General features: G+C 37.0%; 1 protein-coding gene across 13 annotated transcripts in view; it reads left to right on the top strand.

The window, feature by feature from the left end:
• SCMH1 (Scm polycomb group protein homolog 1) overlaps positions 1-27,941 on the top strand; it is a 144,988-nt gene that overhangs the window by 67,351 nt on the left and 49,696 nt on the right. For 8 of the 13 annotated variants that reach the window (XM_032493956.1, XM_032493959.1, XM_032493955.1 and 5 more), the window contains 3 exons: positions 6,107-6,195; positions 10,773-11,016; positions 18,971-19,054. In XM_032493956.1, the coding sequence (XP_032349847.1) occupies positions 6,107-6,195; positions 10,773-11,016; positions 18,971-19,054 (417 nt within the window). Of the gene's footprint in view, positions 1-1,185; positions 1,232-6,106; positions 6,196-10,772; positions 11,017-18,970; positions 19,055-27,941 lie in introns of all 13 variants that reach the window. The other 5 variants (XM_032493966.1, XM_032493963.1, XM_032493964.1 and 2 more) reach the window with 3 other exon arrangements.

Genomic DNA, 27,941 nt, shown 5'->3' with positions numbered 1-27,941 from the left:
CTAAAAGGAATCATGGCTTCTTGGAGCAATGGCTAATCTAAGACTGAGCAACAGAGAAAATGTAAGGTGAATGTGGAACATCTTATTATGCCAGAAAGTAAAGAAGTCTTAAAGAATGAGTGGGGACATATCAAAAGGATATAAGAACCAGCTTAAAGGGACTCTGACTAGCCAAAATTGGAACAATATGACTATCAGAAAGAATAATAAAAATAAAAGAACAGTGGTAAATAGAATTCATGGGTCCCTAATGATACACACATACAAAAAATTAAAGTTGCAGAGAAAATTCTTCTTTACAGAGTATCAGCTCATAAATATAAAGAATGATAGAAAATTACCGTTTTGCAACCACCATTTTAATGGATTCAGGCAAGGATAATCAGTGAATGCTAGAAAAAAAAGCTCATTGGAAAATAGAATATTCACATAGTCTCAAAGTTTCTCCCCACTGATTACCTATTTAATTACAAAGGGAAATTACAGTGAAGAAATCTGTCAGTCATCCCTTAACAAGTGATCAAATTTAGTATCATCAATAATGACTCAAACTGACATTACATACCTCTTGAAGTAATGAAGTTAAGAAGTGCTTAACATCACTTTGTAGTATTTTTGTCAAAACTGTTTAGCATGAATGTAATCATACGGAAACGATCAGAAAAAATCCAAATTGTGGGACATTCTGTAAAACAGCCCATGCTCTTCAAAAATAACAATTTCATGAAAAACAAAAGGCAATTGCACTATTCTAGATTAAAGGAGACCAAAGAAACATGACAACCAAATGCAATATGTAATTCTTGATGTATTTTAAAAATTAAACAGCTATAAAGACTTGGGAAGATTTGAGAATATTTTTAATTAAGTTTCTTAGGTATGATAATATTGCACTTTTAAAGGAGAATGTCCTTGTTCTGAGGACAAATGTACTGACGTATTTAGAGCTGAAGTATCACAATGTCTCTTTCACATAGTTCAGAGGAAAAAGTGTGTGTGTAGACAGATGGAAAGCAACTGTGGTGAAGTGTTATTAGTTGTTGACTCTAGGTGAAGGGTACGTAGTTTGTTCATGTACTGTTTTTGCTACTTTTCTCTAGGTTTAAAATTTTTCAAAATAAAAAGTTTTAAATAAATTATGTACATAATTATACATATATATGTGTGTGTGTTCATGTTCCCCAGGCCTCCTCTGGACCTCTCCCCAGAGTTGCTGAATCAGAATCTCTAGGTAATGGGGCTTGGGATTCTGCATGGTAAAATGGCTCTCCCGAGACTCTAACGCAGTTGATCTATATTTGGGAAGCATTGCTGTAAAGAGCCATTCTTCTCCATTAAAATCTTGTGAGGTTTGTGCGTGTGTGTATGTATGTGTGTTCTGTTCACATAAGAACATTGATTACTCCCTTGCAGAGTCCTCCAGGGAAAAAAGGTGAAAAGGTAGAATGATTATCAGGTGGCCTCAGCCTTTTCCTCATACCCTCTTGTTCTAGTGATCTGTTCTTTGCTCAGACTGAGATTATGCCTTATAAAAAGGGCTGTCTGGATCACTTATTCTCAAATATGGCTGCCAGTTCGAATCACCTAGGGAGCTCCAAAAAGTTTCAATGCCCTAGGCCTTACTTCAGATCAATTCAATGTACATTTCTGGAGGTGGGACTGATGTATTCTTTAATGCTCCCCAGAGGATTTCGGTGTCCAAGTTTGAAAGTCCCTGGTCTAGAGCAGTGCTTGCCTCTGGTGAGGCCCCTAGTCAACTGTGTAGTCAACTGTGTCAGGATCCCTGTACAAACTGCCTACTCGACAAACTTGGTCACATGTGGTGTCTCTGTGGGACATTGAATTGGAAGGAACCCTTTTACGTTCCTGGCACTGATCAGTCTTCTCATATGCTGAGTAGCCTCCAGGGCCTGTCAATGAAAAGAGGGATTTTAAAAGATGCGTATCTCATTTTGTGGTTACAGAAATTTGAGTTCCCTTTATAGAAATTTGTGGAGTGGGGGAACTTTAGAAAGAAGGAACTTTAACCATGGTATCTTAAATACTCATTTTATAAAGATAATCTTAAAAATATTTGTTGAACTCACTCTTCTCTTAGCAAGGCCCTTGACATTGAGTAATGCCAAACCCATCTATACCTACACCTATCTCAAAATTAGTCACAACCCCCACCCCCAATTAAATAAATCCAAATTAACTTGTGCTTGAATGTGTATATGGGAGTGGAACAGCAATGTGGTGACAGAATCTTGGCAAAACAAAAGGAGTCCTAACAGCCCTCCCCAAATACTAGTAGGCTCAGCATTCACTTCTTCCTTGGGGAGGACAGTTTGTTCAGCACGTCTCTTCCAGTTCCAGTTCTCATTTCTCTCACTCTTGGGGTGGAATTTAGATAACTCACCCAGCCTCAGTTTGGAAGCACTAATTTAGTTCAGTGTCTTCTTCTGACAAATACAGAAACAGGGAAAGGGAAATGAGTTGTCCAAGGTTATACAGTGTGTCAGTAGCATGTTTCTGTACATGTATCTGTATAAGGTATATGTACGTGTATGTAAACCTCCTCCGAGAGGAGCAGATGATTTTGGAATCATCTTGACAGCCATAGAGTCTAATAACTTCAAAAAGCTTAGAATTATTATATAAGACAATGGTGCAGGGAGTTGGGCCCATACATGTGGTTCCTGGTATGAGTGCTGTTCAGTTACCTGCCACCGGAGGGCATTAACTATGATTAGATTCTACACCTGCTGATCTACATTGAAATCCAGAGCTTCCTCAGGTCACTGTTAGTTTAAATAGCTGAACCCTAACTTATTCAGTAGTCCCACAGTCTTAGGAGCATCTGGAAGTTCTTTATAACTGGTTCTTTATAAATATTTTTTAAAGAAGCCCTACATAAGCACAGAACATTTGCAGCATGCCAGGGATTAGAGTTAGAGACCCGGCTTTATAAGTAGCCCAGCCACTTACTGGTTTAGTTGTGTGGCCAACAGTAAGTTGCTCTACCTTGACTTTAAACTTTGAATTTCAATTGTTTCACTTACGAAATCATTAATCAACTCTGCCACACATGGTTTTTGTGAGGATTAAATGGGATAACATGATAAAGCATTTATCAATTCCTGGCACCCATTTAACAAGTGGAGGTTTTTCCTTTGTTCAGTAAAACTCTCATGAAGCTTATATTCTAGTTGGAAAAGACATACACATCACATGGAAAAAAGAAAACATTCAGGCAGTGATAAAAGCTAAGGATAATAAGAAGGGAGCAGGATTTAGGAGACTATTTTAGGTGGGGCAGTCTAGGAGTGCCTCTCTGAGGAGGTGATATTTCAGCAAAGAACTATTAAAGTTTTTTAGTTCAAGTACCAAATGAGATAGAAGCCCCTCAGTAACCCCACTCCTAAAAAACTGAATTGGAAATTACATGGTGAGGTACTCTAGTTGTTGGGAACTGGGGACATGAATCTGCTACCACTTTCTTTCTTTTTTTTTTTTTTTTTTGGAATTATAGTCAATTTACAATGTATTAATTTCTGGCATACAGCATAGTGATTTATTTATACATATATATTCCTTTTCATATCCTTTTTCATTATAGGCCATTACAAGGTATTGAATATAGCTCCCTGTGCTATACAGTAGGACCTTGTTGCTGAATTTTCTAATTGTGCACTCATTCCTCCCTACTCCTCTCTTTTACGAAGGTGTAGAGAGCATATCTCTAGAAGAGTTGTGCCTTGCTTTGCCTTATGCATACGTGTAGTGAATCATTCACAGCAAATCTGCTCTAGGTTTGGCTTCAGCCCTTCCCTGACCTAAGGAGAGTTGTTTTCCCCACACATAAACAAGACCTGAATTTCTGAAGAAATTTATTCGTTAAATTTTTTTTTTACCGTGGTCAGAGATAGAATAGTAGTCAAGAGTCCTTTGGCTATGAGTGTAAAACCCCAACTAAGACCAGGTTAGAAGAGGGAAAAAGGAGGAGGCAGGAATTACTGACTCATATAATCAAGAAGTTTAAGACCTGGTGTTGAATGTACCTGGACATAGGGTTTCTTTGGGTTTTGTTTTTTAATTGAAGTATAGTTGATTTACAATGTTGTGTTAGTTTCTGATGTACAGCAAAGTGATTCAGATATATATATATATACACACACATGTATATATACATATATATATAAAATTTTTCAAATATGTGTATATATATTCCTTTTCAGATTCTTTTCTATTATAGGGTATTAAAAATATTCAATATAGTTCCCAGTGCTATATAGTAGGTCCTTGTTTATCTTTTTGGACACAGGGTTTTAAATACTCTGTCTCTCTCCATCCCCTACTCTACCTTGGCTTTATTCTCAGTTATGCTCTTCAAACATGAAGAGCCAAATCTACAACTTTACAAACATCCTTAAAACCATGATCTCAGAGAAAGACAAACTCTCTCCAACATTTCAGAAAACAGTTGACCCAACTTGAACATATATACACACTTCCAGTCTAGGGGCATCAGGTGCTCTTAAATGGCATTATTTTCCATTCCATGGCCAGGTAAGGAGAACCCAATGATAGACATCCCAACCGAATCACAAAGAATTAAGAGTATGTGGGTTTTTTCCCAAAAGGAAGAGAAGCTAGGCAAGCAAAAATGAGAGTGGTAGCAGTTTGATAGGAACATCCACACGTTATCTCCATTGTTGATGTGAATGAGCTGTCCCAAGAAGTCTCCTGACCTTGGGAAACTTGGCTTAGCCTAGCCAGCTTTGAGACAAAAAGTTTAAATCATATGGGATGGTACCTCTCTTCTTATTTCCATTTTCTCCTCTCTTCTCACCTCCTCCCCTTTAATTTAATTATAGTTAATAATTAATGCTTAATCCCAAAAGCTGATTCTTCCTTTTTCATTTTACACGCACATTGACAATTTAGCATAGTGGTTAAAGAGTGTGAGCTCAACAGTCCGATTGCCTGGGTTTTAATTCTATTTTTGTCATTTGCTCACCTTGAAATCTTAAGCAATTTATACCTCTTTTCTCATCTGTAAAATGAAGATAATTTCTACCTCACTGGGTTGTCCTGAGGATTAAATTAGTCAGCAGGAAGCGTCCGGCACATCATCTAGCACGCAGCACAGTACTCAGTAGCGTCAGACACTGCTGTTGCTGCTTGCAGCTCTGAAGCTTTGGTGCAGCTTGTCTGTTCTTTGTCGGGAATGGGAAAGCTGAGATAGGTGAGGAGACTATTAAAAGCACTAGATTTGGGTATCTCGAGATAACGAGTTGAAGCCAAATTGAAGGAAGCACTTGGAGCTTTCATTGGAAGTCTTAAATATGATACTGATCTTATTTTAACAATTTATTAATTAAATGGTATATTCTTATTGACTTACAATTACGAAATGACAATGAATAATTAATCTCCGTAGGCTTCTTTTTAACTCTTTTGGAAAATGAATATTTTTGGATAAGATGATCCCTTGTCTCTTCATCAATGCCTGATCCTTAGTTGTTTAAGTGAAAATGAATATCAAAATGTATTTTGTACTCTGTGTGTGTGTGTGTGTGTGTGAGAGAGAGAGAGAGAGAGGGAGAGAAACAGAGAGAGAGTGAGAGAGAATGAGAGTATGTTTATATTGATAAACCAAAAAGATTTATTGGTATATTGGATTCATCAGACATTTCTGATTTCTTCTTAAGAGATTATTATATCCCGTTTCACACTCTAATGTCTAGATCATTTTTAAGTATTTGTTATTCCTGTCACACATCTATTTTGGATTTTTCAAGAAAGCTTTTTAGGCCTTACGATATAACTTCTATAATACTTGTCTTGGCGTCAGGAAACTTGGTTGGGGACTTGTCTCCACTACTTACTTTGCAACATTACCTTGGGCAAGTTACATTCCCTCTTATGTGCCTCATTTCCTCATCTGTCTAATGAGGCATTTCTCCTACTTAACCTTTAAGTCCTTTCCTAACAGTCTGTGATTCTGTAGGTATCACAGCATAGGTTGTGGCAAGAGTAGCTGGATTCCAAAGGGAAAACTTGATATAGCAGTTCCCTTTGAGATGTATTTTTTATTTGTTGCCCATTATGTTTGCTGCAGGATTTCGGCTGAATGCCTCCTCTTGGCCCATGTTCCTTTTGAAGACGCTCAATGGAGCAGAGATGGCTCCCATCAGGATTTTCCACAAGGTACGGTGTCCCTCAGATACCACCAGCTCCAAACTGCTTAAGGTCAAATGCTTACATTCTTTCTATTACTGAGCCTCTGATGCCTACATTGTATTTATGGCCTGAGGATGCCTTCTCAGAAACTAGTTCAGCAGAAGGGTTTTTTTTTTTTAGTACTTTGTGAAGCAGCAGTTATCCCCAGAGAAATATTAGACTGTAAGTTAGGATTTCTGGGTTTTGGGTCCCAGCTCTGCCAATAGTAAGTTTTGACCTCATTATAAAGTGGGATTCTGTCTACCTCACAAGGTTGTTAAAATTAAGTTAAACATTTTTATTAGTAAAACATATAAAAATGTAACATGAATCTAAAGGAGTTCTTCTTATTACAGATCATGGGGTTCTATAAGGTCCATATCATAAACAGAGAGAAAGGAAGAAGAGTATTTTTTGAGTACCTACAGTATGTTTGGAGTTTATATACACTATCCAATTTAATACCCACAATTAACTTTATGAAGCAAGAGTTATTATTTCCATTTAATGGTTAAGGAAACAAATACTTTTCAGTAAGGAACTTGCCCAAGATCACATGACTAGTAGGTGGTGGAACAGGGATCCAAAACCTGTATTCATTCTTCCTGGTTTCCCAAGGGATGAGGCAATCACTTTGCTCTCCATTGGTTCTTTAATGATGTTAGAGTTACTGTTAAGGGGACTGAATTAGGATTGCCTGTGCTTCCATTTAAGTTTAAACCCTGAAAGCACCGTGGTTCCCAGAATACAGCATACTGGGCAACTTGCCACCCTTCCACTGCAGAATACATCAAAATGGTGGAGGGCGGGAGACCAACAAGTATTCTTCCAAATGCTTTGCTGAGTTTACTGGAAAGTAAGAAGATGAAGAAGGAAAACCAGAGTGTTAGGTGTAATGAACCTGTAGGCACCTTAAGGGGCTTTGCCAGTTTCACTTTCCAAGGACCTTGTCTTTTAACAGCCACAGTAGGATAGAAGATGAGGCCTTAGGCCCATGCATGGCAGAAAAATGGACCTGGGGGTGCCACATAAAAAATCAGATTGGATGCTCAAATGTTTACTCCTTAAATGAAAAGACTACTGCATTGGTGAGAAAGAGTCTTTGCCTGGGCTCCGGGTAAGGGTAGAAATTGAGTCATCTCTTCTGATAAAACAGTCTTTCCCCACGAAGTCGAGGGTTTAGAGACAGAGCCTGTGTTGTCTAGGAACTCCAAAGTTGTATGAGGATATTTCTGAGTGCCTGGCAGAAGCAAACCCAAAACCTCTTTAGAGGGTTTGGTTGTTTTCAACCCAGATGTCATAGAAGTCCTCAAAATGAAGTACCACTGAAGATTAGTTCAGTTCAGTTCAGAATTACAGAGCCCTCAAAACTCACTAAACAAATCCAGCATGATGAGACATCAGTGGACACAATAAACAGATTATAACCTCAAGGACTTTCAGATAATAGAAATATCAGATAGAAATTATAAATTAAGTATTTGAAAATGATTAAAGAATGAAAAGAAGGAATTTTTAAATGTGAAAAGTACAGACCTCTTTTTTTTAAAAGACAGATTTGAAAAATAGCCAATTGAACATCTCGAAATGAAACTTAACCATTAAATTTTAAATTATTTGCCAAGTTTATAAGCAACTTAGACCTAGATAGAGAAGAGTTAACTGAAAGACATGTGTAAGAAATTTCCCCAGAATGCAGCACAGAGACATAAAAAAGACGGAAAATACTAAAAGAGAAGAGGCAAAGAGAGAATAGTTTTTGAAGGTCCAATATATACTGAACATGAAATCCAGAAAGATTAATTAGAAAGAATAAAGAAGAATCAATATTTGAAAAGATAATGACAGAATTTTCCACAGTGTAATAAAGACAAATATATGCTTAAAACATCATGGTATAACTAAAGTCAAAAAAAGAGATCTGAGCAAGTAACCATGTAATACAGTTATCCTCAGTACCTGTGGCGGACTGGTTCCAGGGCCCCCTGGATACCAAAATCCACACGTGCTCAACTCCCGTATATAAAATGGCATAGTAGAGTCAGCCATCCATATCCACAGCTTCCACATCCATGCAGGCTGAATCTTCTAAAGGATTACAGTTACACTAACAACACATTTCTTTTTTTTTTTTTAATTGAAATATAGTCAGTTTATAATGTTGGGTCAGTTTCTGGTGTAAGAGGGTGGGAAAGGATAAATTGACAGCACATTTCTTGCAGCAGTACAAGCCAAAAGATAATAGAATAATACCTTCAAAGTACTAAGAAAAAATAGTTCTCTACCTAGAATTTTATATCTAGTTATACTGTTATTTCAAAATGGATGTAAAGTCAAGACATTTTCAAACAAATACAGCAGATACTAATATATCTGTTGAAAGAACAATTGAAGAGTGTATTTCAGGAAGACGATAACGAACATAGAAAGTAAGAATGAGATTCAAAAAGTAGTGCTGAAGAAAGATTGGTTAACATGTGAATAAAACTAATCCATCATTGCTTATAACTATAAATCAGTTATGATAACAAAAGTGATCATTTGGCAGCATAATAATGTGGAACTAAATTATCAAATACCTATTAACTCAGGAGTAGTTTAAATATTCTAAGGCTCTGGTATTGTTTAGGATTAGAGAGAAAGATGAGTTTTAGACTTAATTATGTTAACTATACAGCTATGATCTTAAGGGACTCAACTAACAGACTATATAATGGTTAACATCAGAAGAGGGGAAAAGGAAGAAAATTCAGTTGGTTGTTAAGGAGAAAAAAGAAGTTAAAAGTACAACTTGAAAAATCAAGTTAAATAGAAATGTAGGCAATATGATCATTGTAATACGTTTAAATACATCAGTTATCCCAAGAAATTAGCTTAAACTTATCAGTTTAGTCAGACATAGATTAGATTGTTTCTAAATCTATCTATATGCTACTTACAAGAGATACTGCTAAAAATGACACAAAGATGTCAGAAGTAAAATATAAAATATATACCAGGCAAACCTTTATCAAAATAAAGCTGGAGTTGACTATACTGAAATTAGACAAAGAATACTTTGATGCTAAAAAGTGTTAAAGAGGTCACTATCTAATGATAAGAAAGTGTAGTTCACCAAGAAAATAAAAGTTATAAATATACATGCTCCTAAAAAACATAGCCACAAAGTAGATAAAGTAAAATTTGACAGAATTACATGGAAAAATTGGAAAATCTACAACCACTAGAGGATATTTTAATACACATTGCTCAATAACTGATAAATCAAGCAGACAGAAAAATTGGTTTATCAATCAGCATAAGCTACTCAGTATTAAATCAGTTGCATTCCTATTTAACAGCAACAAGTGATTTGAAAATACAAATTTTAAAGATACTCTTTAAGATAACAATTCAGTTATAATATGCATAGGAAAATGTTAGTAAAAAGCATAAAATATTTGTAGGGGAAATTTTAAAATTTATATAGAAGAAATCTACATTAAAGAATACTTAACAAGTGGAAAATACTATCATATTCATGGATAGAAAGGCTCAATATCATACATACAAAGGTTATTTTTTCCCGAATTATAAATCCATTGGGATTTCAGTCAAAATACAAATAGGGTTTTTCTGTGGAACTTGAAAAGCTGATTCTAAAATTCATAAGAAATATCAAGGAGAAAGAATAGCCAAAACAGTATTGAAGAGTAACAAAACAAGGGAACTTTTTCTGCCATATATCCGTTTAATAAGACTAGGTTATTGGTACAGGATCAGACAGTAAGACCAGGGAGAGTGTAAAACACTTTTTTGGAAACTTTATCTATGCAACTGCATTGCAGACCAGTACCCAAGAACTATCTACACTACTGGAGAGAGTATACCGTGTTACAGCTGCTTTGGAGGGCAATTTACAGATATTTAATAAAGTGGAAAGTGTATATATCTATCCTATAACCCAGCAATTCTACTCCTAGGTATACACCCTAAAGAAATCCTCCTACATGTTTGCAGAGGAACAAGTGCAAGAATGGCTATTCACACTCTTTTGAAATAGTAAACAATTCAAAACAACTTTAATGTCTGTCAAAAGAGAATGAATAAATTATGATATATACATATAATGGAGTTTATATGTATTAGCAGTTAAAATAAACTGGAGCTAAATTTATCAACATGGATATGTTTCAAAACATAATGTTGAACAAAAAAGGCAAACTGTAAAATGATATGTTCAGTATAATCATATTTATATAAATTTAAAAGCATGCAAATGGTATATACATATGTAGTAAAGTATATAAACATGCATGAGGAAGGAAACAAAGGGGGATTCAACCTTATCTGTTATATTTTTTTTCTTTAAAAAAAAAGATCTGAAGCAAAGTTGTCAAAGTATTAGAATTAACAAAGTGTAATACTTTGGTATACTTTGAAATTTATTTAAAAGGAAGATTAAAGCTATATTATAAATCTTCTATAGCAGTCACTTTTTAATCATCCAAATTAGGTAGCAGTCTTTTGGCATACATAGCCTCTCTCTTTGCGTCTAGGTCTGTGTATTTATGTTTCTCATCTAGGAACCACCATCGCCTTCCCACAACTTCTTCAAAATGGGAATGAAGCTAGAAGCTGTGGACAGGAAGAACCCTCATTTCATTTGCCCAGCCACTATTGGGGAGGTGCGGGGCTCAGAGGTGCTTGTCACTTTTGATGGGTGGCGAGGGGCCTTTGACTACTGGTGCCGTTTCGACTCCCGGGACATCTTCCCTGTGGGCTGGTGTTCCTTGACTGGAGACAACCTGCAGCCGCCTGGCACTAAAGGTAAAGGTCCATCTGTGAGCTCTTGAAGTTGAGACCCAAGTTGGTAAGGGAGACTACGAGGTCTTTCATGGTCAGCATACCTTTACCAATAAACCTCACTTGTAGGCAAAGGCGGAGCAAGGGCCAGCAACTTAGGTAAAAACCAAGGTCTATGCGAGAGTAATCAGAAGCAGTAAGAATTAAATGTCACATGAAGCTAGACATGGAGTTTGGGATAAAGTAAAAATTCCTTGCTCTGAATATCCTGGTTTATTCTCAGGCAACTGGCTTCTCATCTTTCTTTGTTTTATTCCTAGCCTGTTTCAGAGTTTTTGAGTAGCATCATTCTTAAGGTGCTGCACATCTTCCTCAGGTCTTAGGAGCCTTATAGATGAGCTGGAATAACATTGTATTGTATAAAAATACTTAACAAGCAATGTAACAAAACAGAAGAAGCATCAGCTTTGAAGTTAGGTTTGAGGTCCAGCTCTACCTTTTACCAGCTGTGTGGCTTTGGGCAGTTAGTTCACCTCTCTGAATCTCAAAATTCCTCATCTGTAAAAGAATACCTACTTCATAAAGTTATTGTGAGGAATAAATGAGATTATATGGGTAAAATGCTTATGGATATCTGGCAAATACCAAATGGTAAACAAATGTTTTTATTATTGTATTACTGCTGGTATTATTATAGTTATTATAAAATATCTTTATTATAATTACATTTAATATATTACAATATGCCATACTATTATTTATTAGACTATTTTTATTAAAATCACCACTACTAGTGGGAGAGCCTATATAAAGTACTGGAATAGTGCTGCAGAGTAATTGAACAGTCTGTGCTGTTTCTAATGATGATGATATTGGAGGTCATCCAGGATAAAGTTTGAGATAGCTCTTAATAAAGAAAATAAATAATAAGAATCTCATTCCCTTAAGCCTAAAAGTGCTGGTGAATCTGAGGGAGTAGAAAGTCACCCTTCCTATTGCCTGTGGGTTTCTTTTCTAAACCTCGGTCACATTCATGCATTCAATTAGTCAAATACTTATTGAGTACTTAATTGTGAGCCAAGCTGAGGATAGGGCAGTTACAAAGATGAAAAGTACTCATCAGCTGCCCTCATGGCACTTCTGTTCTAGAGGGATGAGATAATTGGTAAACATTTAAATCAAGAAATAAACAAGATAATTTCAGATAGACAGTTTCTCCTAAGAAAATAAAATATAAGATAGTGACAGTGAAGTTGTGATTGTGAAGGGAGTTATTTGTTTAAGCTTTATTGAATATAATTGAAGTGAAATAAATGGTACATATTTAAAGTATACCACTAGAAAAGTTTTGACATGTGTGTACATCTATGAAACCATCACCATAATCAAGGTAATGAACATACCCATCATCCCCAAAGGTTTCCTTGTTCCTCTTTGTGGAGGGGGAGCTTCTTTAGATAAAATTTCTTTTGGGGAAAAATTGTCTGAAAAGGTGATATTTGAATTTGATGACAAGAAGCCACCCAAGAAAAGAGAATTCCAAGCAGGCAAATGGGACACGCACACAGTGGTACTGAGACATAAATGAACTTATTATGTTTCAGGGGCAGAAAGAATACTCCTCTGACTGCAGTGCACTGTGTGAGGTGGAAAGTGGCAAAATTGCGTAGGACCTTGTAAACCAGAGTGAGAATTTAGGTTTTATTCTAAACATAGGGAATCATTAGAGGGTACTATGTAGGGAAGTAACAGAATCTGATTTACTTTTAAAAGTCACTTGCATTTATATCCAAGAATACAAAAGAACACTTATGACTCAGCAATAAAAAAGAAAAATAACCATGTTTAACAGATGGGCAAAGGGTATGAATGGACACTTCTCCAAAGAAACTATACACAAGGCCAATAAGCACTTGAAAAGATGCTCAGCATTATTAGTCATTAGAGAAATGCAAATCAAAGCCACAGTGAGATACCACTTTACATCCATGGGTATGGATATAATCAAAAGACAGATAATAACAAGTTTTGACGAGAACGTAGAGGAATTGGAAATCTCACACACTGCTGGTGAGATTGTGAAATGCTGCAGCCACTTTGGAAACAGTGTGGAAGTCACTGAAAATGTTAAACATAGCCAGCAATTCCACTTGTGGATTTATACCCAAGAGAATGGAAAACACATGTCCACACTAAACTGTGTCATGAATATTCATGGCAGCATTATTCATAATAGCCAAAAAGTTGAAATAGCCCAAATGTTCATCTGATGAATAGATAAATAAAACATGTTATTATCCGTATGAAATACTTGGCAATAAAGAAGAATGAGGTACTGATTCACACTATAACGTAGTAGATTAGTGGTTTCTAGGGGCTTGGGCGGGGTGGGTAGGGGAAATGGGAAGTCACTGCTAATTGGTACGAGTTTTCTTTTGGGGATGATGAATATGTTCTAAAGTCAGAGATGGTGTTTGCACACCTCTAAGTCTACTAAAAACTGAATTGTACCCTTAAAAAGGTGAATTTTATGGTATGTGAATTTTATGTCAGTAAAGCTGTATTTGAAACATCAGTTGGGCTGCTTTATGGAGAATGGGTTGTGCTTTATGAGAATGGTGACTGTGAACAAGGAAGAAATGAGGGTTGCTTGGATTAGGCTGGTGGCACTGAGTGGAGCGAACTTGAGATGGGGCTGTTGTGGGGGAGAGGAGGGACAGACTTCTTGCCTCAGGAAAGTGCTACTCCTCTATATGCTTCAAGAAACAAATGCCCTGAGGTTAGTGTGAGAAATCTCTCCCTCTGCAGACTCTGTGAGATAATATTTTTGTGGAAGTAGCAAGAGAAGTGCCTTGGAAGTGATAGTGGAGTCATTTTTGTTTACTTGAGACTGAAACAAGGTGAGCCTTGGTACTCCAAGCTATATTCAGTTAGTGGGTTGATTTTATTATTTTCTTGCCTAGAGAACCCCATTATTTTGACTGATATACCTCCTGGAGCAATTAGGCAGTTCTCAAAAGCCAGAGGAGCTGAGAGTCTTTGTGTCCAGAAATAGCTGGACATACATTTTTTCTGACTGCACACCATGCTGATAAGAAATATGATGCACCATGTGGTTGATGCTTCCAGAGGTGTTTGCTGGCTCTTTCCCCCCTCTTCAGTGTGTCTCTGGAGATCTTAGATTTTTAACAGATGACCAGAAGGACCAGGCTCAGAAGGTAGAAAGTTCTTCCAGTTGGCATTTCCAGACCAGGTCCTTTGTTCATCGTGCCAGCAGCCACATGTTCCCTCCAACAACTTCCTCCTCCCCCACTTCGTACCCTGGTAGAGTATATAATGTATTCAGTAATAGCAGAACTTGGGCCGTCTCAGTGTCCAGGCTAAGAAGCAAGTGATACCATGTGGAAAAAATGTGATTACTCAATTCATTTCACAAAACAAGATGTTCTCTGTGTGTAAGCCTGTTCTCTTTCAAATCGTACTCTCTCCTCCTTCTTTCCTATTTTCTGGGCATTAGCATGCAAATGTCAAAAAATTCAAGTAATATACAGTTGCTTCTTGCTCACAGTAAGCAGGAAAAAGTACCAATATTCATTTGATGTTCTTTTACACGTGTTATTTCATTTTATCTGCCTGGTAACTCTGAACTAGGTATAATTACTTTCAGATATGTTTTATTTATGAGAAAAGCCAAGTTCAAAGGATTAAGTGACTTGGTTCTGTTGCTGTCTGAATCTAGAGGCCGTGGAGATCTTTTAGTGGGGCCAGCTCTCAGGGCCACCACTTTGAGTCATATTGCCCTCACATGTCTCCCCTAGACCCTCCCTATTTTCCTTTGGGCTCTTTCTTCTTTAAAGCTTCATTGGAGATCCTGGATTTCGGCTTCCAGATCCTGATGTGAAATAGGAAAGAAGCAGTGCAATGTAATATCAGAGAATTGAACTGAAGGCTAGTCCCAGCTGGGCCACAGACTGATTTTATGCTTTTGATCAAGTCATTCCTAATGTGAGAGGTTGAACTAGGTGATCCTTATGTGTCTTTCCACCCCTGTATACTGTACAGGTTCTTGACCTTGAGGCTAGGTTACAGGTGACTCCTGTGACTGTCTTCTACTTGATTCCAGATCCATCAGCTCACCTACCACTTGGCCTTGCCCTCCACCCACATAGGGCTCTGCCTCTTTAAGGGGACTCCTGCATGCTAGCTATTTCTCCTTTGCTAAGCCTGTATTATCCTTTTTAAGTCCTAAACTCCTGGGGCCAAGCCACCTCTGAAGGGCAGCAGATACCAAGCTTGCAGCTAATCCAGGGTACTGGTTACAAAGGCAGAAGCTTTTTATTAAGCCCATCATTTTGTGTGTGTGTGACTTAAAACTAAAACAGAATCAAGTTTTACTTTTTAAATTCAAAAAACCAAATAAAGAGTTCAGTCCACTTGGCATGACTATAATTCTAATTAATTAGGCCTTTAATCATCATAGTAATTCACTTAACTCCCCTCTCCCTTGCTCTGATTTCAGGTGGGCAAGCTAGTTTCACATTATAGCTTAGCTTCCTATGTAATGAGATCCAAGCTACTTCATATTTATATTTTTATTATAAATTAATACATTGTTATTCTGGATTATACATCAGACTCTTGTGACTTCATGTAGTGTAAACTGTCTGGCTGCTCTCTATGCTGACACAAATATGGGGGCCCAGTGGATGCACTGCCCTTGAGCACACCTGTTGGGGTAAATGGTTAGCCAGGCCTCCTTTACCCTTTCAGTTACCCTTTCTACCTGTGGCATCATATGAAGAGAAAACTTCAGAATCTGACTGGAGAGTAAGAATTTGATACTTAAAAACAAAACTTTCAGAGTATCTCTTCCTTTTTGTCTGTGAAACATTTATAAGTGTTTCCCGTACTTTATGGATGTATGGTCTCTCTCTGTTGTAAAACTATATAGGAAACTATACTGTAATCACTTTGGGATTCTGGGTCAGAAAGCAGGCTGGTTAAATTGTAATCCTAAACTATACAGGGAAAAACTAGGTAGAGGCAAACATTACACTACTAAGGCCAGCCTATAGATCTCAGCATGTAGGTCATCTAATGGACTGATTTTCTTCAGCCATTTAAACTAATGTTCTGGTTTTTAAATTTTGGAAACCTTGTGGCCAAAAATAAGAGTGGTAAAGGGCCCTCATCTCCAGAAAGGCACATCTTTGAACCCATATTCACCCACCTCTCTGTCACCAAACACAGGTGCACCTCTGCACCTGGACTACCCCCTGCCCTTCCAGCTTCTTTTTCTATGAAGTCACAACAAGCAGGAGAATGTCCCCTCTACAGGAAACTTCTGGCAGCCAGTGTACCCCTTTTGTCTCCTGAGAACGGGTGTTCACTAGCCATGTCAGAAAAGGTGTGGGCATCTTTGTTGTAAATGAAACCAATTCTTTGGTGCCCTTAATGAGGATAGCCACTTGGGTCTTTGCCTGTTTTCCCTTTTACTCTCTCAGACATACTAGTTCCAGACTTTGCCTTAACTTAATATACCATTTCCTCCCTCCCTAAACACACACACACACACACACACACACACACACACACACACACACACACACACACACACACAATCTCTGTCATTATTCCAGCTTTGACCTTGTACCCTAATCACATCTGAAAACTCTGGCCTTCATTCAGCCACCTACCCAACAGTTATAGAGCAGCTTCACATTAGCAATGCTGGGCTCAGTGGAGGTTAAAGAGAAGTATGTACTTCCCAGGTTGACTGAGTGAGTGAAATGAGAAGAGAATGGGTGTGCAAATGCATAGAACCAAGTAGCACAGAGTAGATGCCCCCTCTCTGTTAATTATATCTGAATTTACATGTCTAGACACTCCAAAAAAAGAGAACTGCACACAGTGGCACTTAAGTGCTCATATTCTGGCCAGGAAAAATACATACATTTATGAGATGAGGTTTGTGTATTGAGCTAGTACTCCCAGAATTGGTTTTCTCTTGATTGTATGCTGATGGTACATAAATAGAAGTAGGAATATGGGGAAATGAAATGAGTGGCACTAGGTTACGAAGCAGGGGATCTGGGTTCTCTCACTGATTCTAATTATAGCTGCTTAAAGGACAGAAAAAACCTGTTCCATGCCTCTCTTCCAGCTTCCTTAAGCTGGCCCTTGGCTCTGCTCAGTTCTTTCTCTTGCCTTCACCAACCACAGATGCCTGAGAATGGTAGCAATTTTCTGGCACATATAATGAAACAACTGGCATCTCTCAAACTCCTGGAAATAGTGAGATGTGACTTAGGCAGCTCATAAATTTGACCACACCTCCTGTTTTCTTGAGAATACTTAGATCCGTGTAGTTTTCTTTGGCAAACTTTTATTAAGACCTACTGTGTGCCAGGATATGAATCAACTTGCAAAATCCCATATTTTAAATAAGTATAGGGAGTCTTAAGAAAGTCATCTTGGAAACCATTAATATAAACTCTATGTATTACATTTTCCCCTTAATTCCCTAGATGATTTTTGAGGAAATATTACCATTATAAGTGAGAATTTCTGAATCTCAGTGATGACTTACTAGGAAACAAAACATAAACATTCATGTGTATCAAGAAGGTGAGGGAAACTTGGCAAACTTAAACAGAGCAAAGAAAAACAGAAGATTATGAGGGTGATATGGCAGGAAGGCAGGCGTTTGACTGTAAGCTTTTCAAATAGATTGTCTGATGCTAAGAAAGGCTGGAATGTGTTCATCTGACTGTGTGACTGACTAGCAGGTGCTTCATTACAGTGTGCTTTTTACCACCTCTCCAAGTGGCCTAGACTTGACCAGCACATTAGCAGATCATCTTTTGAGAATACATAGACCTCAGCTTGCTGGAATTGCTCCTGAATCCTCTTTCTTATTGCCCCAGACAGCTAACTAAGGTCACTCACTCCTTTGAGTTTCAGTAATGTGAGACTTTTGAAGTTGGCTGGAGTCCTATCATGCATGATCTTATTATCTTTCTGTTTTTCCCACTCTCTCCAGATTTATCAGCCTGGAAAGTCCCCAGAAAAACGTGAAATGTCTTTATAGTTGCAGAGGTCCTTTTTCATGCTGTGGGAATATGAGTCAGGAGGGAAAGAAGGAGCTAGATATGGGGAACGGAAGGTGTTAACTCAGCTAGATAGGAGCAGGAGGTAATCCATGCTGTATTACATCAACTGGAATTTAGAGCAGTGGAGTTTCAGCCTTGGCATCAACCCAGCTGGCAGCACATAGCTGAACCCAGCCAAGTTGAGCAAAGCTAATAAAGAACACATCCTCTAAATTACTATGCCAAGGCCAATGATACACTGCTGTGAATGAAAACAAGATCCCAGTCCAGGAAACTGATAAACTAAATGAGTTTCCCCCAGTTCTTGTTTCTTTTCCATTACTCATGTTCTTTGTCATGTACACACACACACACACACACACACACACACACACACACACACACACACACACACACACACACACACACACACACACACACACACACACACACAAAGCTGGACTTACATTTTATGGACCAGTTTCCAATCCCATATGCTGTATGCTGTGTTGTTGCTGTGGAGACGAAAGATCTGATAATGAACTCTTGGGCAGCTAAGATTCCTAACTAAGGATTATTGGAGAAACCTAGAAGTCAGCAGTACCCTGATGCCCTTAATTATTATAACAAGTCATGTTTAGTTCTTTATCTTCCTTCCTTTATCTGGGGATATGCACTTGTTTATTGGTTTCAAGGTAACATAATGAGAAAAGCATGAACTTTAGATTCAAATCCTAGCTTTAGCTGTGTGTCCTTTGGCAAGTCTTTTAACCTCTGTGAATTCAGTTTCTCTGTCCTTAAAATAACCATATGTAATGGTTGTCTTTGGAAAAGGTGAGGCACTTGCGTGATTGAGTTGCAAACTGACGTAGCCACTTTTTTCATAGAACATCATCTTAAAAGAACAACTAACTTGGAATTTTGGCAGACACTTTCTCCAAAATTAAGTGAAACTTCAAGAAAGACAACCTGTAAGTATTTGCTGTAAATGATAAATTTAAACTTTCAACTGAAAGTTAGAATTTTGGAAAACTTGTATCCACCAATAAGATCTTATAACATCTTCCTAGTATATAAAGACTTAAGATCACTCTTTACCACATTCTCTCCCATCTCGAAGTTACTTTGGTTGATTCAGTTAGTTGCCTTAATAGTAAATATGAGATGTCAGGAAGGTAAAAAGTCATAGGATCCTAGAGTCTCAAGGTTCGAGGAAACCTCAGAAATCATCAAATTCAACCTCCCACCTAATTCAGGACTCTCCTTGTAATTCTCACCTAGCACTTACTTGAATTCTCCCGGAGACAGGGAGATTGTAACCTCCCACAGGAGCACCTTCCTTCCATTTGTGATAGCTCTAATGGCTAAAAGTGTTCTTTTCTTACTTTGAACTGAAATCTGCTTTTCCCCAGTATCTATCCATTGGCTCTAATTTTGTTTCTTGTTTCACCAGAAACCTTTTCAGAGAGCTCTTGATACCCTTGTTCCTCCAGGTCTTTTTTCTTGAGATATTTCTGAGATTGGATAGTTTCTAAGGTCCTCATCAGCTTGGACTCTCTTCTTGACCCATCTCACTTTACAGTGTTGATCCTAGAGTGAACTCCACATGTCGGGAATGGTCTAGCTAGTGCAGAATGGAATGGCACTCTTGCCTCCTTTAGAAGGGAACTATACTGCAGCCTGACCTGTTGAAGATAAGGGATTGCATTTTTTTTTTAATTTTATGTTCTCAAATGGTCATTGTAGATGTTTAATGTTACTCCTTATCTCATCTCAGCACAAGGTGAACCAAAACTTCAGGACATAGTGGCCATGTTAGGTAAGGGGTTTTTCTGGTAAATCTTTTTTGTACTGAGGGGTAACGATGCAATTCACAAAGTTTGTAAAGTGCTTTTACAATTCTCTTTTATCACATTACCCAAGTTGTGGTATTTCCCTCAGTAAAACTTTTCATCAGGTAGGGTTCCTCTTCTTTCCCTGTGATAACTTTTCTTCATTCAGATCAATAGGGATCATATAGTATCTGCTCTGTAAAAACGGGGAAGCAGCCTTAGAGCCGAATTTACTAATGTGCATATGGTCAGTAATCTGAGTACAGTGGAGAGCCAGTATTATTTGGAACTTTTCATGGAAAGGAATGTATGTCACAAAATATTTAACCTTTTGTGTATCTGCTATTTAGTACTGTATTAAAACTAATTACCTTTTATAATATTGTTTAGAAGGATATTTAATGAGGACCATTTTAATTAAAAAGGAGGTTAACATTTACCAAGCCCATACAGGGTCCCAATACAGCAGATACTTTGATACATTATCTCAGTAGATTTCACAAACCCACTGTGGGGTTTATAGTATTTAACTTTGTTTTACATATGAAGAAACTGAGGCTCAGAAAATTTCCTGGAAGGAATAAGAACTAAAAGTTGTTGAGTCCCTAGGTTGTATGAGTCACAGTGCTCATCACATCCACATCCTCAAATTTCATCTCAGTTAAACCTCATGATAACCCATAGCTCAGAGAAGTTAAGTGATTTGCAAGGATTTGAACTTAACGGTTTCTGACTTCAAAATCTTTTTCTTTCTATTATACCTCACTTCATTTCTCTAAGCCTCAAAGGAGGTTTAGCGATAACCATTAGGTAAATAAGTCTGAGATAATTGTGAATAAGATTGAGTGAGTTAATGAATGTTAAGGTACTGTGAGAATTGCAAAGTGTGGTTTGCATGTGAGGGGTTTCCATCAGTGATTGTGGAGATGCATAGTGAAATCTACCAGAAACTCCAGCGCCTTTTTTCACCCCAGCAGCTGAGGGGTTTGATGAGTTTGAAATGTGTGTTGGGAGTAGAATGAGAAAGATCAGGAGTGGGAAATAGACCCTTCAAAGCACCAATAACTAGTTACTATACATCTGGACAAGAGATGTCAGTTTCCTAGGCTAGTCACTAACAGCTGTTCAGCCGTAGAAGATGAAATATAGTTCTCACAAGGGAAATCATTCATAATTGAGTGCAACCACCTGTATATATAGTTGTGTAATCAGCTGTACCAATTGAGATACTCCTAGGAAATTTAACTTTAGTGGACATAAAAGGGATTGGAAAAGCCATCCAGGGGCACTGGGCAGGACCCCGTGTCCCCAAGGATATTTTGAGTACATGCAAGTTTCTCTGTCCTTTTTTCCCACTCCTGGTATAGCTACTGGTAGTCTGGCTGTCTGCTTTATACCACCTGGAAGTCTATTTGAATAGGGGCTTATGGTGCCTCTCTGGTTACTAGTGGCAGTGTATCACCACTTTTTCTTTTTTCTCATATTTGTTTGTGTGTGTTTTTGTTTTCAGAATTATGTTAACATATATCAAATAAAATAATATTCTCATCTTAACTAACTTGTGAGGAGCTGACCCCAACCCCATAAAAAGTAATACAAAAAAAGTGTTGATTTTACTTCCCACATTAACACTCAGGAGTGATTGAATTTTTTAAATCTTGTCTTTCCCAGGAACATCTGTTGGCCTACACCTGGTTTTCAGTGTAAATGTGATGCTAAAAATTGAGAATTCAGTAAATTCATTAAAAAATACTGAGTTTCTAATGTGTGTTTGCCAGTATGCTAGGTACATCAGGGAGTATAATTTTATCAGGGAAAATGAGATACAGATAAATAGAATATAAGGTAGAAACAGTTGCTGATTTGACTTTCTTCTGAATCCTGTTTAGATTGGGTATTTTTGAGAACCATTGAATTCTCATAGAAGTTTCAAAAGGGAAGGGCTTTTTTAGAAATTTGATAGCTGTGTGGCTTTGACTTACCACTCTTAGCCTTAGTTTCTTCATCTATAAATTGGAGACAATAATAACTCCTACTCATATGGTTGTTGTAAGACGTTAAATGAGTTCATGTATTAGAACAACAGCTAGTACATGCTAAGCTCTCAAGACATGTGACTCATTTTCAAGTCTAACACTGTTATTTTATAAATAAGGAAATAGCGGCCCAATAAGAGTAAGTCACTTCATCGCGTTTTATTTGCGTTAGCTAACAGATATGTTTGTATGATGATAAGTAAGGTAAATTTTTCATGGGTAGTATATAAAAGTTTATTTTTTTGTATTACAAATATAGGTGCTTATAAAATTGTTGTCAAATATAGAATGAAATATTTAAGAGTTACCCAGAAATAAATAAAATTCAAAATAATACTACACAAATTGGATAGGCAAAAAGATTGGGGAAGGCTTCTTGGAATTTGTGTCGCTTGCTGAAGGATGCCTAGAATTGTTACCCAACTAGAGATTTAATAGAAAAGGGCATTCCAGGTGACTTTGTGATGAAAGAAATAGTTTCTCCTGACTTTAAAGGCACAGTACTCTAAGCCTGATTCTGACAGGCTAACTTGATTTCAAGATGTACCTTTTATTTCAAGGACACTGAAATAAATACTGGATAACCATTATTTTAAGTAATGTATACTTCCCTCTTGTATACTTAGACATATTGCACATTGCCAATGTTGGAGCAGAACTGAAGGTTCCCAGAGTGATTAAAAACTAGCATGTGAAGAAATGGTATTTCTTCAAACTAGGTTAAAAAGGCTTGAAATTACTGCTAATGTGTGCTGCCTATAGCAACTAGTTCCTAATACTGTCCAAATTACCTCCTGAAAAATGGAAAGCATCAGAGTGGTTTCATACTAATTATTAGCGCAAGAAGGATGAGCAAAAAAAGATGGGGTGGGGGAGGCAGTACGCTGGCCTATTTGCACTGTTCAGAGACCCAAGTGGGCCCACTTAATCTTAGGACAGAATTCCCATTGGCTGTATCTTCTGCTAGAACAGTGATTCAGGGTCTCACTACCAACAGGGTCACAAGCACTGTTCTGCCATAGGTACCCTTGGCTGCTTTCCTCTTTTCCTGTCTCTTTCTAACCCTTCTCAGTCTACTCTGCTCTTCTACCTCCCACATAGCAGTGGAAGGGAAAAGGCTCTAATGTTTGTGGGCCACTATGTGGCCAGCACCATAGTGGTCCCGTCATGTTATTTTATGTAATATTGACAATAACACATTAAGTAAGTACTGTTCTCTATTTTACAAATGAAGAAACCACAATGCAGAGTAACAAAGTAACTTCCTCAGTGTCAAATGTCCATGCTTCCTACTCCAGCTGAGCCATTAACTTCCTGGAGGATCTTAAGCAAGTATTTTTTTTCTCTATAATCTTGAGTTTGTCCATCTATTTAAAAAAAGAAGAGTAAACCAGATGATGTGTAAGCTCCCTTCCAGGTCTTAATAACCTAAGATTCTGTTTTGGGCAAATTATCCAGTTAGTAATTGGAACAGACATAAGAGGTTACTGTCGTCTGTTCATATAATTGCTATTGTTTTTAGACCTAGTCTGTTCATCTGAATTTCCCACCTTCTTCCTCTTTTGCCATTGTTAGCAAATTGTATATTTTATTCTGATTTTTATTCTTTACAAATATTTCTTTGAAATACAGTTTAATTATACTGTATGTTAAATTTTATATTGTTTTCCTTCTAACATTTTATCATCTGCCTTGTTCTGTGCTGTTCCAAAGTCCTTTATGGTCATCATTTTTAGTGATTGCATAATTTGGTTGAATGGATACACAATTGTTTGCCTAATTCTCCATTTTGATAGTCCAAATTTTTTACAATAATGCTGTGATAAATATATTTAAGCATTTTTCAATGCTGAGAAATACATCTTTAAGTTAGGTTCTCAGAAATAGAAGACTAAGTCAAAGAAATTGAATATTTCTAAGGATCTTGGCTGCATAGAGCCAAATCTGCTCATTTTAAAAATACACCTTTGCATGTTCAACCAAGAACCTTCTGATCTAAACCAACCAGAAAACAGCATCAAAATGGCTTTTTTCCCCCTTCCAGCATGTTTTTGGATAGGAAATACAGAGACAGGGAGCTAAGAGATCATTTTTATATACCAGTTACAGTATCCTATAATAAAAATTGTTGCAAACCAGAAAGAAGTACAAAAAAATTTTTGTCAGTTTTCTACAATTCCACATGTGTGCTGTCTTTTGGAAATAGGCTTTACTCAGAGTTGACTGTAGGACTGCGAGTATTCCCTCAGGAAGGGAATGCATACAGTATGTCCAAGGCCTGTGCCAGAAACTTTGGGGACTGTGTGGAGTTTATATTCTGCCAGGAAATTAAGACATGAACCACTGAAAAAGCAACCTAAGCAAACTAAATTCTAGAATCAAATACTAGATTATGGGTTACATTCATTCCCTCAATTAAGATTTATTGAGCATCTACCACATGTAAAGGACAGTTCTAGGAGGTAGAGATAACAGCATTGACCTTAGGAATTTATATGCTAGGTGGCGGAGACAGAAAACAAGCAAGTAAACAGTGATCATTTCTCTGTGGAAAGATTAAGTAGAGTAAAGAGAAAGAGGGGAATGGAAAGTGCCAGGAGTTCGGGTATGGGAGGCAGGGGTTAAGGGGCGGTATTATTTTATGCAGAGTGATCAGAGAAAGCCCCGCTGAAAGGGACCATGGTACCATTTGGATATCTGGGAAAAAGAAATTCTTTCTCTGGCAAAGGGAGCTGCAGGTTTAAGTGCACAAAAGCAATAGTGTTTAGTGCAGCAATTCTCAAACTGGTCCTTGGATCACATCCTCAAGACACTTCCACAGGAACTGAGGTCAAAACTATTTTCATAAGAATATTGACTCTATTTGCCTTTTCCCCTGGGTTGATACTTGCATTGGTGGTACAAAAACATTGGTGAGTAAAACTGCTGGCCCCTTGGCACAAATCAAGGCAATAACATCAAAATTGTAGTAATAGTAGTGTCTTTCACTGGCACATGCTGCCGGGGGTAAAAAGAAGCCAGGTTCACCTAAGAGTATCCTTGATGAAGCAGCAAAACTAATTTATATCAAATGCCAAGTAGAAAGGTTGAAATTTGATAAATTTGATTAATTTTGTCAAATTTCAGTCTTTTCAATATTCAATATTCAATATTCCATTCCAGAAAATGGAACATATGAATAAAACAATTCTGCTGCATTCTGAAGTACTACAGTTGCCTCGAGAAAAAGCACTTGTGTAATTGAGCTGTCAGCCACTTTTTTAATGGAGTACCATTTTCACTTGAAAAAATGACAAACAAATATTTAGATTTGGTATTTGGCAGACATTTTCTCAGAAATGAATTAAGTGATAACTCAATAAAAAAAATGTTAAAAACAATACAAGTGTATATCCAACAATAACCTCCCACACTTCATGAGAAAATAAAGCTTCAAAGGCCTCAGAGGTAGGAAAAAAAAAAGGAATAGAAAATCTAAGAGATTTAATCAACAAGAGAGATTAAATCAGTGTCAAAAACCTCCCAACAAGGAAAAGCCCAGATTGCCTCACTGATGAATTCTACCAAACATGTAAGGAATTAACACCAATTCTATTCAAACTCTTCCAAAATACATAAATGGAGGGAATACTTCCTAATTTCTTCTTTTTTTTTTAATTTAATTTTTGAAACCAACATTCCCCTATCAAAGCCAACAAAGACATTGCAAGCAAAGAAAACTATAGATCAATATCCATCATGAATATAAATGTAAAAATCATCAACAAATTACTAGCAAACCAAATCCAGCAGTATATTAGGACTGTAAACCATGAACATCTGAGATTTGTCTAAGGAATGCAAGGGGTTCAACATTAAAAAAAAAACAATCAGCATATGTTAGTCTACTAGAACTGCCATAACAGAATACCACAGAGTTGATGGCTTAAACAACAGAAATTTAGTTTCTCATAATGAGCTACCACTTCATACCCATTAGGTTAGCTGTTGTCAAAATAATAGATAATAGCAAATGTTAGTGAGGATGTGGAGAAATTGGAACCCTTGTGCACTCCTGGTAGGAATGTAAAATGGTGCAGCCCCCATGGAAAACAGTATGGTGGTTTCTCAAAAAATTAAAAAACAATTACCATATGATATAGCAATTCCACTTTTGGGTATATGCTCCAAAAAACCTGAAAGCAGGGACTCTAACAGATATTTGTACATTCATGTTCATAGAAGTACTATTCAAAATAGCCAAAAGATGGACTTAATCCAAGTATTGATCACCAGATGAAGGGATAAACAAATATGATATATCCATACAGTGGAATGTTATTCAACCATAAGAAGGAAGGAAATTCTGATACATGATACAACATGGATGAACCTTGAAGACATGCTAAGTGAAATAAATCAGTTCCAAAAAACCAAAACAAAACAAAAGGAATTAAGTGAAAAAAAATGAATTAAGTAGGACTGTCTTTTCAAGGAAAACAACTAAAAGCATTTGCAGCCAATCATAAAATTCAAGCTTTTAAATGAAAACCAGAATTTTAGGAAACTTGCGTATGCCACTATGATCTCAGCAGCTTGTTGGTACTTATACAGACTTTCCTGTTGGGATTATGATGATATTAACTATTCTGAATTTTTGATATTGCATAATGAAATGTACCAGCATTGGAAAATCTGCATAACTCAGTGAAACAATATTTTCCAAGTGACCAGTGCATAATGTTAACAAAATCATGTGTGGATAAGAGATCCATTCAAAGTGTGAGACTGACCAATGGATTTTAACATTAACAGAAAAGTTCATTGGTATGGCTTCGGATTCCATGTTTTAACTGACATTTAGGAAACTTGTTGAGTTTTAGTGTAGTATCAGAGGAGAATATTCACAGTTACCTGTTAGTTTTTTAAGTACTCCCCCCTTTTCCAACTTCATATCTCCGTGAATCCAGATTTTCTTCGTATACTTCATATACTTCAACTAAAATGACATATAGCAGCAATTAAATGCAGAAGCAGATAATCCAACTGTCTTATGTTAGGGCAGATATTAAAGAGCTTTGTAAAAATATGAAATAGTACCATTTTTCTCATTAATTTTTTTCCTTTGGAAAATATAGTAATTTTCATAAAAATATGTTGTATTAACATCTTATTTATTAATTTAAAATTAAATTTTTTTAAATTTCTATAGGATAAATATTGATAGATACAACCCACATAACAAATGCTTTTTATGATCCTCAGTAAATTTTAAGAGTGTAAAATAGTCCTGAGACCAAAAAGGTTGAGAATCACTAGTTTAGTATACACAGCAAGAAGGACAGTATTATTAGAGTAAGTAATCAAGGGAGAGTGGTAGGAAATTAGGTGAGAGGAATAATGAGGAATCAGACTTTTATAGGGTTCAGTAGGTCTGAATAAGGACTTGGCTTTAACTCTGTATAAGATGTTGGAGGTTTCGAGAACAGGAATGATATATGAGGCATACTTTAAAAGGCTCACTCTGTTAGCTATGTTGAAATTAGACTAGGAGGGCAGGGACAACCATTTAGGAGGCTACTGCAGTAACCCAGGTTAAAGATGATGGTGATTTAGACCAAGGAAGTAGGAAACAGGATGATGAAAAATGGTCTGATTCTGGATGTATTTTGAAGTTACAGGATGGAATAAAAGAAAAAGGTAAGAGTCAAAGACGATGCCAGGATTTTTAGCCTGAGTCATTTTAGAGGATGGAATGAGCTAAAGAAGACTTAAAGGAACAAGTTTGAAGGCAGGAGATGGGAGAATGAGGAGTTCAGTTGTAGACATATTATGCTTGGATTTTCAGGTGGGAAATTTTATTAAAACAAGGGTCAGGAAATTCCTAAGCTAATAGTATAAATGTGGAAGTTCATTATAGATAGAATTTAAAGACATGAGGCTAGAGGAGGTCACGTGGGATTGTGTTCTGAGTGTGGTCCCCAGACCAGCAGCGTTGGCATCACCTGGGA

This window comes from Camelus ferus, chromosome 13 (assembly GCF_009834535.1).
Source record: "Camelus ferus isolate YT-003-E chromosome 13, BCGSAC_Cfer_1.0, whole genome shotgun sequence".
Classification (NCBI taxonomy): Eukaryota; Metazoa; Chordata; class Mammalia; order Artiodactyla; family Camelidae; genus Camelus; species Camelus ferus.
Note: the sequence above shows the minus strand (reverse complement) of the source record. Positions and strands in the feature narration are given on the sequence as shown.